Source organism: Panicum virgatum, chromosome 8K (genome assembly GCF_016808335.1).
Source record: "Panicum virgatum strain AP13 chromosome 8K, P.virgatum_v5, whole genome shotgun sequence".
Classification (NCBI taxonomy): domain Eukaryota; kingdom Viridiplantae; phylum Streptophyta; class Magnoliopsida; order Poales; family Poaceae; genus Panicum; species Panicum virgatum.
In genome coordinates, this window is record NC_053143.1 from 17790897 (window position 1) to 17802287 (window position 11391).

Consider the following 11391-nt stretch of genomic DNA (forward strand, 5'->3'; position numbering starts at 1 on the left):
CTAACCCTTTTGGTCGCACCAAGTCCCGTGGCGCGACTCCCAGAAGGGTCACGCCACATGCTTCGGCGCGACCGACTGCCACGCTAGCACACGCGTGCAGTGGCAAGGCTGAGTCACGCCACATGCTTTGGCGCGACTGAGTCGTGCCATGCGCCGTGGCGCGACTCAGCCTAATACAGGCCAACCCGGCCAGCCTCCTCTTCCTTCTCCTCCCATTCTGTTTTCCTCTGCTCCCCACTCGACCCGACCTCCATGGCGCTGCCCCTTCCTCTTCCCCTCTAGATCCACTCCATCATACATCCGATTCGAAGGGGAAACGAAGGGAAACCGATCCTTGAAGATAGCTCTTCCATTCTAACCAATTGGTTTTCCTCTATTTCGTGGATGTTTTAGGGCTTGAGTTGGTTAGGGTTTTTGTAGGGTTTGAGTTGAGATGGGGTCAGCGGCGCCGTCCGACCTGGTCCGCACGTCCTCGCTCCCCAGCGTGTACATGGAGGATCGGCTCCGTCGCCGCGCAATGCAGAGCCAGCGGCGCCTCGAGGCCAAGCGCAAGCGCCTCGAGCGCCGGAACTCCATGAACTCCGGCAGGTCCGCCACAAGCACAAGCGCCGGTGCCGGCCGCGATGAAGCCCTGGAGCAGGCGGTGCCCAGCGGCTTCCAGCTCAGGCGCACGGTCGCCTTGCAGGGGACCACCTCGTCCAGCGCGCCGGAGCAAGGTATGACATCATGCTGCTAATGAATCCCCACTGTTTTATTGCGCGTGCTGAATACGATTATCCATCACTGTTTTGCTGCTTCTTTCTTGATGATGCATGGGCATACTATTTTGTTGCGTTGGGTTGGGTGTCGTTTAGATACGAGATGCATGAGCAGAGAGGTCTAGCTGATAGCTGAAGCAGGTTTCATCAGACATGGATCTTTACTTTAGCTGTGGGTTTGTGAGTTCTTTTGCTATTCTGATGACCTGGAGTAGTTGCGATGTGTTCATTGATGATCCCCTGTTTACGAGTAGACATTTTGGCCGTGTTTAGTTCCTTTTTTCTTGGAATTTTGAAATGGAATCTTTTCATATTTAAAGTATTAAATATAAACTAATCACAAAACACAAATTTTTTCACCATCTAAACACAGCCATATTCAAATACTGGCACATGTCAGAGTTCTTCTCGTCGGTCGTCACAAGCAATGCAGGTTTTATCTCAGTTAAATTGAATCTGAAAGCTTGTGCCTCGATCTGTTCTTGACGCAGGTGGTGGAGGTCCGTTGCATAGCCCTCCCGCGACGAACACATCCTCGAACAACACCAGCGGTGGACAGAGCAGCTCCAGGCCCCCAACGGCATCAGGAAGCGGTGGAAGAGAGCGTCTTTTGTTGCACATGGATCTTGTTTATCTATCATGCACTACTGTAATTTGAATTATTCTTGTAGTGGACTTATAATGTGCACTTTGTGGTCATGTATTGGTACTACTATTATTAGACGTGTAATGGACGACACTTTGTGCAATTGAGTATATTGTAATGTCCTATCAAACTGGTAATGTGATATCTACAATCTTGTGATTGGCAATCAAGTATCTTGTCTTGCAAGGAGTCGGGCCATTTCCCTTGGCGCCAAAGTATCTTGAGCTAAATCTGGTCGGCACCAATGCGAGGGAGTCGCGCCATTTCCCATGGCATGACTAATTGGCGCGTAACTACCCTAGTCCAAATCCGGTCAGTGCTACCGCATGGCGTGACTCCTTTACAAGTCATGCTGAGTGGATTGGCGCGACTCTTCAAAGAGTCACGCCATTTCTAGCGGCGCGGCTCAGTGATGAGTCGCGCCAATCTTTGACCCCGACCAGATTTGGCCCAGGTCAAAATTTTGCTAACTAGTCACGCCAAGATAAATGGCGCGACTCCTGATAACTGAAAAGAGTATGAAAATAAAACATAACAACAACTTGGAAAGCATACATAGTAAAGAAAGTGCTAAGCCGAGTTTAGCTTCTCATAAGAAAAACAAGGCCAAAACATCTATCATTTTAAAAAAAATCTCCACAGCATTATAGACCTGAAATAACACCACACTGATAATGTTGAATAGATATACCCATGCATACAATAAGTGAACATGGGCACTGAGTTACATAATCCTACAATTTAAATGTAGACAGAGTAAAATAATTAGCCATTTGTGGGCATCCTCTGAGCTTGATGTCTCCTCGGACTCCTCGCTGATGATGTCCTGAGGTGGTGCCTCCTTGCCCTTCCTACGAGGGGTTGCAATACCGAGAGCCCCTTGTTGGCCGCGACGTCCTCCTATAAAAGAGAATTTATTCAACATATATATATAGCTAATTACAATAATTAAGTATAAGAAATGGAAATAATATTGCAAATACAGCACCCGTACATGATGTGTACGTAATATTGCAGGAGGGGCGCGGTCGGCACCTGTACATGATGTGTACATAATATTGCGGGAGGCAAGTCCTTTAAAGGGGCTCATCATCATTGCCACTCGCCCACTCGTTAGCAGTCCATTTTCATATAAATATCCGGGTCAATTGACAAATGGCATTCTCAAATTCTCAATGGCAAGCATGTAAGCGAAAATTCAGACATGAGTGCATATACAAACAGATAAACAAATGAGCGCGGGAAGGATCCATCAATCACAAGGCCAGCTCTCACACTGCCTGACAAAACCCCAACCGGAACCGCAGCAAACTTGCCCTACAGTTCCCAATCCTTTGCTGCTGCGAACATGCACACCTTCTCTCTCGCCAGGGGATGACACCAGGCACATCAACGTTCAGATGTGCCTACCAATTTTCCACACAGAGAGAGAGAGTGGATTGTACAGAAAGACAATGGTGAAATATTGAAACAGCACTGAGAGGGCTCAGCTTCGCCTTTGCTCAATCATACAAGCCAAGCTCTCCATCTCTTGCTGCACAAATTTACTCATCCCAATGTAAGTAGAACTGGGCTGGTTATCACATATCTGAATGACCATCCTAGGCACAGAACCACAAACATTAAGGGATGGTTAAATAGGCTTCAAGAGGGGAGAGCTCAGCTCAAATTAGATACCCACAACTGACTTGATTATTCAATGGCATGCAATTCAGAAAAGGTTGAACATCATCGCCCCTCATCAGCACCCCATACATAGGTCCCCATCTGTTTCCATATCAGATTTGGTCAGCCTAAGTAAAATTTCACTTATACAGGGTAGTTTTACCCAAGTCTTAACCACCTCCTTTGCATCTCATCTCATCTCATATCCTGATCCCGTTCGCACTGCCCATCCAAATGACACCAAGCCACCAAGGTGGAGAGGATGAGGAGCGGAAGGGCTAGGAACATTCAAAGGCAGAGCAGAGCAGATCACAGCACAGCACACAGAGGCAACAGCAGGTGAAAGAGATCACCTCTGCAGCAGCAGCAGCAGCCGGGGTATTGACATGAATAGAGAGAAGGCATCGCAAGCAAGGTATATATGCATGATCCATCCATGTATCCATCAGGAACAGCGAATCAGGACACTGCGGCCGGCCAAACCCGACTCGGAAGCCACGTCAGGTACCACCGCACAGTTCCCGGCCCCTGCCAACACCGATGCCACGGTAATGCAACGGGAGAGCAATTGCGAGGCGGCACCGTACAGATGGGGACCTTAATCGACATCCGCTCAAGAGATGGCCCGCACACAGCCTCGATTCGGACCCGCCGTCTCAAACCCTAACCAACTCAAACCCTAAAAAATTCGCGAAATGAAGAAAAACTAATTGGTTAGAATGGAGGAGTTACCTTCAAGGATCGGTTTCCCTTTGTTTCTCCTTCGAATCGGGTGGAGGATGGAGTGGATCTAGAGGGGGAGAGGGAGGGGCGGCGCCATGGAGGTCGGGTCGAGTGGGGAGCGGAGGAAAAAAGAATGGGAGGAGGAGGAAGAGGAGGCTGGCCGGGTGGGCCTGTATTAGGCTGAGTCGCGCCACGGTGCATGGCACGACTGAGTCACGCCAAAGCATGTGGCGCGACTCAGCCTTGCCACGTTAGGCCCCCTAGCACGCGTGTGCCAGCGTGGCAGCTCGGTAGCGCCGAAGCATGTGGCGCGACCAAAAGGGTTAGTTTTTGGAAATTTAGATCTGCACGGGTTATTATTAAAATATTAGATTAAAAAGGATTAAAATAAAAAAATTCCTTATATATAGTAGGTGATAAAAGGAGGGCAGGCATTCTGAATTTCTGAGTCCTACGTGCGTGGGAGGCTCTAGGCCAGTAGTTGCCCGAAACAAGGGGGAAGCTATCAAGGAAATGCAGAGACGATTCCTACATGGCAGGTTTACTACCTTGCATTGCATGGAAAAGCACGTAAGGACGTCGTTTGGAGACATTGACACGTTCTTCAAAATACATTTTGACTAATACATTTTGCTCTAAAGTAGTTTTAAAATATAGCTAAACTATACTTTTATGAAACCATATTTCGAGATAAATCTATTCGTACCATTTTCACATCTCACAACTTAACATATAAAAATTTACATGTAGTCAAAGTTTAAAATGTTTGACTTAATTAGAACAACCTGAAAACGACTTGTTTTATAGACTTAGAGGCAGTAATTTACTAACAATGATTACTCTCTACTAGTAGTTCACTGAGAAATATCATATCATCAAAACATGAAAATGACCTACCAGTACTCCTGTCATTTCTGTTTCAAAAGAGAGGCTCATCTAAGTCCTGTCTTCGTCTAAGTCCACGTCGTCCTAATAAGGTTCTTCATCATCCGAAACTTTCACTATTCTATATGCATGATCGGTTGTCATCGACTTTATGAGCTTAACATTATTCTACATATAGGATTTCACACTCAATCAGGTACAGCTAGTGATATCGATGGCAATAACCGGTTGGAATGGTATTTCATGATACGAATTTTATGGACATTTCCAACCACCTATATTGGCTACCAACATATCGTCGTTCACATCATATTTTTCATCCATACTGAGAAGAGAAAGAGATAAAAAAGAGAAAACCTAGGTACTACTCCCTCTTTTTTATATATATCTTTTATCCTAGAATTCATACCATCGGGCTTCCCAAACCCCGTTGTTAGGTATTATATATCTCTTGTTCTAGTGACCTATAGATCAGCAGATGATGATACACAAAGCTCGCAAAAAAATGGTATCCTAATTATACATTGAAATAAGCACAAATTTTTAATTAATGCTCACTTGACATAAGGATGTATCCCGTGATATCGGTAGGCACTAAACCACCTCTAGTACCCATTGTTGAAGCACTCAATCAACAGTATTGCTTCTCAGCCAACAAGTCTCTTCCGAGGACCTCTTGACTTGCCATAAAGGCTAGGCCACCAAGGCTCACACCAAGTCCCCCGGTCACATTGATCCCGCTTTCTACTAAGTAGCTTCTCCACGAAGAATGGAGATCTCCACGTCCCCTGCACACGAACATCGACGCCGCTCCACACCAAGCCGGTGGGTCGAAGACTTGCCAGTGAGCCACCAAAGCTCCAAGAGGCCGGCACACTGAGATAAAAGCTGTGGTTCACTCCTAAAACCCACCACAGGACAACTACACCTTGCACACTCACTCAAACTTGAGCTAGCCTATAGCACTATCACTCACAAAGCATATGCCAAAATCTTAGGATTTGATCAATGGGCTCTTGGATGGCTTGGAGGTCTTCTCTGGTGTATGTGTAGCATCTATAGACTCCAGCAACCGCCAATGACCTGGGGTAAGGCCCTTATATAGGCTAGAGGGCAGCACATAGCCGTTCCTAGCCATTGTGCCAAATCTGCACAACGCGTCGGTTAAACCGGTCACAACCGTCGGTTTAACCGTTCACACTGACCCCGCAGCTAGCCGTTGAGCTGATCATTGAACTCCAACTATCCTCTTTTGCTGACATCATTGCATCGACACCCGTTGGTTCAACCGGTCCTAAAAGCTTTGTCCCTTTGCCCTTGACATGCTCTTTGGACAATACCAATGCCAATGCACCGATGCCTCTTCTTGCACCATTGGTTTAACCGGTGCTATTGAACTTTCTTTATTTGATCTCCATGTGCACTTTCAAATGCACCGACGCTTTTGGTTTTTCATGCTGTCGGTTGAACCGGTCAGTTTATTTATGTTGCATCTTGTCCAATGCACTGACCATGCATCGACCCATCATGGAATAATAGTGTCGGTTTAACCGATCAACTCTTTTCAGCTGCACTTGTCTAATTCATCGCGGCTATCATTTGGACACCTCAAATATATTCTATCTCTGGTTTTTCACTGTGATTTGAACGTCTTGATAGCGAATTGGAGACATTGGATTACATCTATGAGACCTAGAAATCCTACAAACTTGAGCCCACAAACATTGTTAGTCCTATTGATTATGTTGTCACACAATCCACAAAATCACAAACTATGGCCTAACGATACCATGTTCCTTACAATGAAATTTCATTGAGAAAAGTATTACATCCTTGTGGAATCTTCTGTGAAAAGAAACGAGACTCGTGAAGTATTGCATTAAAACGGAACAAAGACCACTATGTTTCCGTTTTCCACAAACAATAAAAGTATGTTTCTGTTCGGTCAAAATAAAAAAGTATGTTTCTTCAGTTTTCCACGACAAAGAAAAGTATGTTTTATTTTGTTGCAAAAAATAAAAGTATATTTCAGTTTAGTACATCGGGTCATCAGTCATTTTGCAGTCTATGCTTGGCCCCAGACACTAGGAACTGAATCTGGGTACATTGTTTGTTATTATTCTTAAATATGAATCATATAGGTTCAACGATTGTTCAATTTGGATAAGCAAGATTCCCCTGTACAAATCAAGATGGCCAACTTTGGTTCTTGTTGATCAATAAGATAAAAAACGGCCTTGTCATGATTTGAGAACTGTCTGTCTTCCCTGATGATACTTTGGATTGGTTCAGAAATGGTTCAGTTACGTGTACAGTTTCACAATCTGAGTTTGACTTGAACAAAGTTTCCCAAAGAGTATATCTGTGAATGTTAAATAAATATGTACTGAGAGTTGTTTTTAGCCTTTTCTATTATGTTGCACTTACAGCTTGGGAAAAGAAAACAAGGAGTTTCTTGGTCTTTTTTTTTTGACAATAGGAGTTTCTTGGTCTGGTAACACGTTTTCGTTTCTTTTACCATGTGGCATGCTAATGGCAGATTGGCACGGGCGCCAGTGTCCAGTGAGCACAGAGTGGTTTGTCGATCAACTCTTGAGCCACTCTGCTCCGTGTTTCCATGTTGCAGAATTTATACCTGTGAGGGAAAAAAAATCCAATTCAACTGGTCCCAAGAACAGATGAAATGGATTTTTTTTCTTCAATTGCATTCAAAGATCAAATCTTAACAAAATTGTGCGAGGAATATCATATTGTCAAATCAAGAAAAATGAAGGTGGAATATCATTTTTTTTTGTTTCAAAAGAGAGGCCTATTCTAGTCTTCATCTAAGTCTTTATCTTTCCCTACCCCAACCGCACTCCTGTCTTCGTCTAAGTCCCCGTCGTCCTAGTAAGGTTGGTCATCCTACGTAACTAGTCAATATGGTCGGTTGTCATCGACTTTATCAGCTCAACATTATTCTACATACGATTTCACACTCACTCAGGTACTGCAAGTGATGTCGATGGCGATGACTGGAGCACTGGAATGGTATTCATGATGCATGTGGCCAGCAAATAATTCCAAGGACTTTTCCAACCATCTGTATTAGCTACCTCCAAGCCTCCAAGGTTGCTCATCACATCATAATTTTCATCATGCCGCGAAGAGAATGAGATAAGGAAGAGAGAAAACCTAGGTACTACTCCCTCTTCTATTTAACGCGCAGCGCATCCAATAATATTCAACACGCCAGCGGTCCCCCAGGTTAGCCCGGGTAGCACCCTTCTGTCACTGGAAATGCGGAAGCTTCAACTGGAAAACTATATTTCTCCGACCGGGAACCTGTCAGCACCTATCCGTGACCGGAATGAGAAAGCTTCAGCAGGAAAAATATACTATTCGGACCGGTAAAAAAGGTTGATTTAGCTTGGAAAATAATGAATGTCTGACTGAAACTAGTGGAATACGAATGAAACAAGATCGGTGGCCCGGAAAATAATAATAAGTGGCCAGAAATGTGTATTACTGGGACCAGAAATGCATAAATCCCAGGGAAGACAGGAATAAACCCCGATTATATTGAAAAAAATGTTAACATGTTTTCCTGACCGGAAACCAGATAAATACATGGAAATCAGGTATTGTTGCCCTGAAAATAAGAACCATTGACCGGAAATGAACAAGCGTCAACCGGAGAAATATATTACTCCCTCCATTTTTATTTACATATCGTATTAGGTTTGTCCTAAATCAAACTTATCTAACTTTTGACTAAATTTATAGACTAAGCACAATATCCATCATGAACCCAACATATGCACCATCAATATATATTTCATGGTGGATTTAATGAAAGAAATTTGGTATTGTAAAAATTATTCTTTTTTTCTATAAATTTGGTCAAAGTTGGCCAAGTTTGACTTAGGACAAACCTAATACGAAATGTAAATAAAAATAGAGGGAGTACTCGGACCGGAAACCCATCAGCAACTTTATGTGACCGGAGATAATAAAGAACCTTAGACCGGAAAATTACATTACTCGGACCGGAAGCACTAGGATGTGTTGATGCAGATTAGGTCAACACACGAAAGTGCTAGCATGCGCAAATCGCTATCGAACTTCACCAGCGAAGCCTCACGAGGATCAGTCAGACCGGTTGGAGGAGAGACACCGTGAAAACCTAGAACAATGAGCTCGGGAGGGACCCCGTCGAAGATCACAGTTCTAGGGTTGCCCTGATGTCGGCAGGCCACTCAGGACGCCTTCAAACGCCATAGAGACGCAGGAAGATCAGAATTAGGGTTGGAAGAGCTGGGGTTTGAGACAAAAAGTAGATGTGCATTGTTTGATTTGATTGTAAATAACCCTCAATCGGCCTTAGCCTTCATATATATAGGTCGGGGAAGTCGTACCCCTTTACGAATAGGTTTACAAAAGGTTCGTTAACCAAAACCCTAAACCTACTCGGGGTTGGCATCGGTATTCGCCAATTTTGGCTGTAAACATGTGCCCCCTGTCTTTTTGGTGAGCTTTGCAAGCTAAAAAGCAAGTACCAGAACCTTACCTAAGAATCATATATTACACAGAACACATTGGCTCAAAAATAATGCTAAGAGCGATATTCAAATAGCGGCCATCTTCATCTTCGAGCGTCCTGCACACACTGGGGGAATATTTCTTGAAGTATCTTCCATTCAACGCCCTGGGTAGACGTTCTCCTTACAGCGTCTCCACCATATATGAATTCTCGAAGATTACCTTGACAATCTTGTACGGTCCTCCCCAACTTGGCGACAACTTGCCAAACTTATTGCTCTTTGTCCCAAGAGGCAAAATTATCTTCCAAACCAGCTCACCAACCTGAAAAGATTTACCTCTTACCTTCTTGTTGTAAGCTCTAGCTACCCGAAGCTTGTCTTTCTCAATTTCCTTCAAAGCTCTCAATTACTTATCAGTCACCTCATTAATGTTATCCATCATCAAATTATGGTAATCAACAGAAGAAAGGTCATTTTGTTTAGCCAATCTATAAGCATCCAGATTCACCTCAACAGGCAAAATATCCTTTTGACCATACACAAACTCAAAAGGAGTAACTTTAGTAGCACCATATCTAGATATGCGATGAGCCCACAAAGCTTTAGATAAAACATCCTGGGATTTTCTTCTATCTTCTTTTTGATAAGATTGATCAATACTTTATTACTAGAGTTGGTCTGACCATTGGCCTCAGCATAATATGGAGATTAATTGAGTAATTTAATTTTATAAGATTCGGTAAATTCAAGCACCTTCTTTGATATAAATGAAGAACCTAGATCATTGTCAGGAATACAAAATCTATGGATAATATATTTTGTAATAAACTCAATCACATCTCTATATGTCATATTCTTCAAATGAACCGCTTCGGTCCACTTAGTGGAATAATCTATAGCAACCAACACGATGCGATGCCCCTTTGAAGAAGGAGAATTAATCTGTCCAATGAAATCCAGCCCCCATCCTCGGAATGACCATGGTTTAATAATAGAATGCATCAACGCAGCAGGCACCAACTCTAAGTCACCAAACCGCTGATATTTTTCACACCCCTTATAATACTTGAAACAATCACCCATCATGCTAGGCCAATAGAAACTGGCACTTCTATGTAACCACTTCATCTTGGGAGCCGTTTGATGTGTTCCGCAAGAAACCGGCACTTCTATGTAACCACTTTTCTTATGTTGAATAAAACAGGTATAAGAATAAGTGTGGGGGAGAACTCTCAAGATCGACAACCATCCATTCAAGATCTTCCCCAACATGTTGCACTAAACCAGACTGAGACGGCTCAGTACACTGAAGAACAGGACGGATGAGATCCAAGGAGGGATGGCTGAACCTCTGGTTCAACCAAGCTGGCTCTGAATCCCCTTTCTCCTCTTCTTCCTCTCTAAATGATGGTTTGTGCAACACTACCCTCAAACTCCCTGATTCTTGAGTTTAAACAAATTGCATGTTGATCACTAAAATTAAACTCAATGAACCTTGCCAATTGCCTTATGCACTCAATGAAACTTGCATACTTTTTATTCCTTGCATTCTTTCTAGTTCTTGTGAACAATTATGTTCATAGGGAACCAATGCTATCTAAGTAATTGACTAATGCGATATTATCGGAAGAACAGAACCATGCTCTTCCCTGCAAAGTACTTGGGAATTCTTTTCACAAAATAAAAAATGCAATAGCTTGCCTCCTCAAATTAATATAAATTTCTATCAGAGCCAAAGTTTCAACATCATGCAAAACCTTCTGATCATGCTGCTTGTCTTTGCTTTGAGCTTTGTCAAATTCTGTAACCCATGTTAGAAATTTTTCATGCTCTCATGATCAAAATCACGTACACTCCACATATACATGCCAACTTTCACACTGGAAGTTGTGCAAAAACATGCCATCCATCCACCCGTCAATCAAATAAAACTCCAATTGTGGTTACTTTCTTAATTTGTCTTAGCAAAAAAAGATGTGGGCTATGCAAAAAAGAAAAACAAAAGAGAAAAAGAAATAAGAGCATTCACAAAAGCATGGTTTGGACATATGCAAGTCCAAGTGAAAAAAAGGAAAAAGAAAAAGAGAGAGAGAAAAGAGAAAGATATCCCGCATCCCAATTATCAAAAGCAGAAAAAAAGAGAGTCATACACAAAAAAGAGTTTATGCATGAAATCCACACACTCGCACAT

The 11391-nt window shown here is 43.2% G+C and overlaps 1 protein-coding gene across 1 annotated transcript; it reads left to right on the forward strand.

The window, feature by feature from the left end:
* The first annotated feature begins 433 nt into the window (after positions 1-433).
* LOC120645521 (ninja-family protein 5-like) lies at positions 434-10526 on the forward strand. Its single transcript, XM_039922303.1, has 2 exons — positions 434-716; positions 10405-10526. The coding sequence occupies exons 1-2, from the start codon at positions 434-436 to the stop codon at positions 10524-10526; spliced, it is 405 nt and encodes a 134-aa protein (XP_039778237.1).
* Positions 10527-11391: the final 865 nt, after the last annotated feature.

Excerpts from the sequence above, each read along its gene's own strand:
- LOC120645521 (XM_039922303.1), top strand. The coding sequence starts at position 434 with ATGGGGTCAGCGGCGCCGTCCGACCTGGTCCGCACGTCCTCGCTCCCC. Across the intron at positions 717-10,404 it reads GTCCAGCGCGCCGGAGCAAG|GTATAAGAATAAGTGTGGGG; the intron begins GTATGACATCAT and ends TGAATAAAACAG.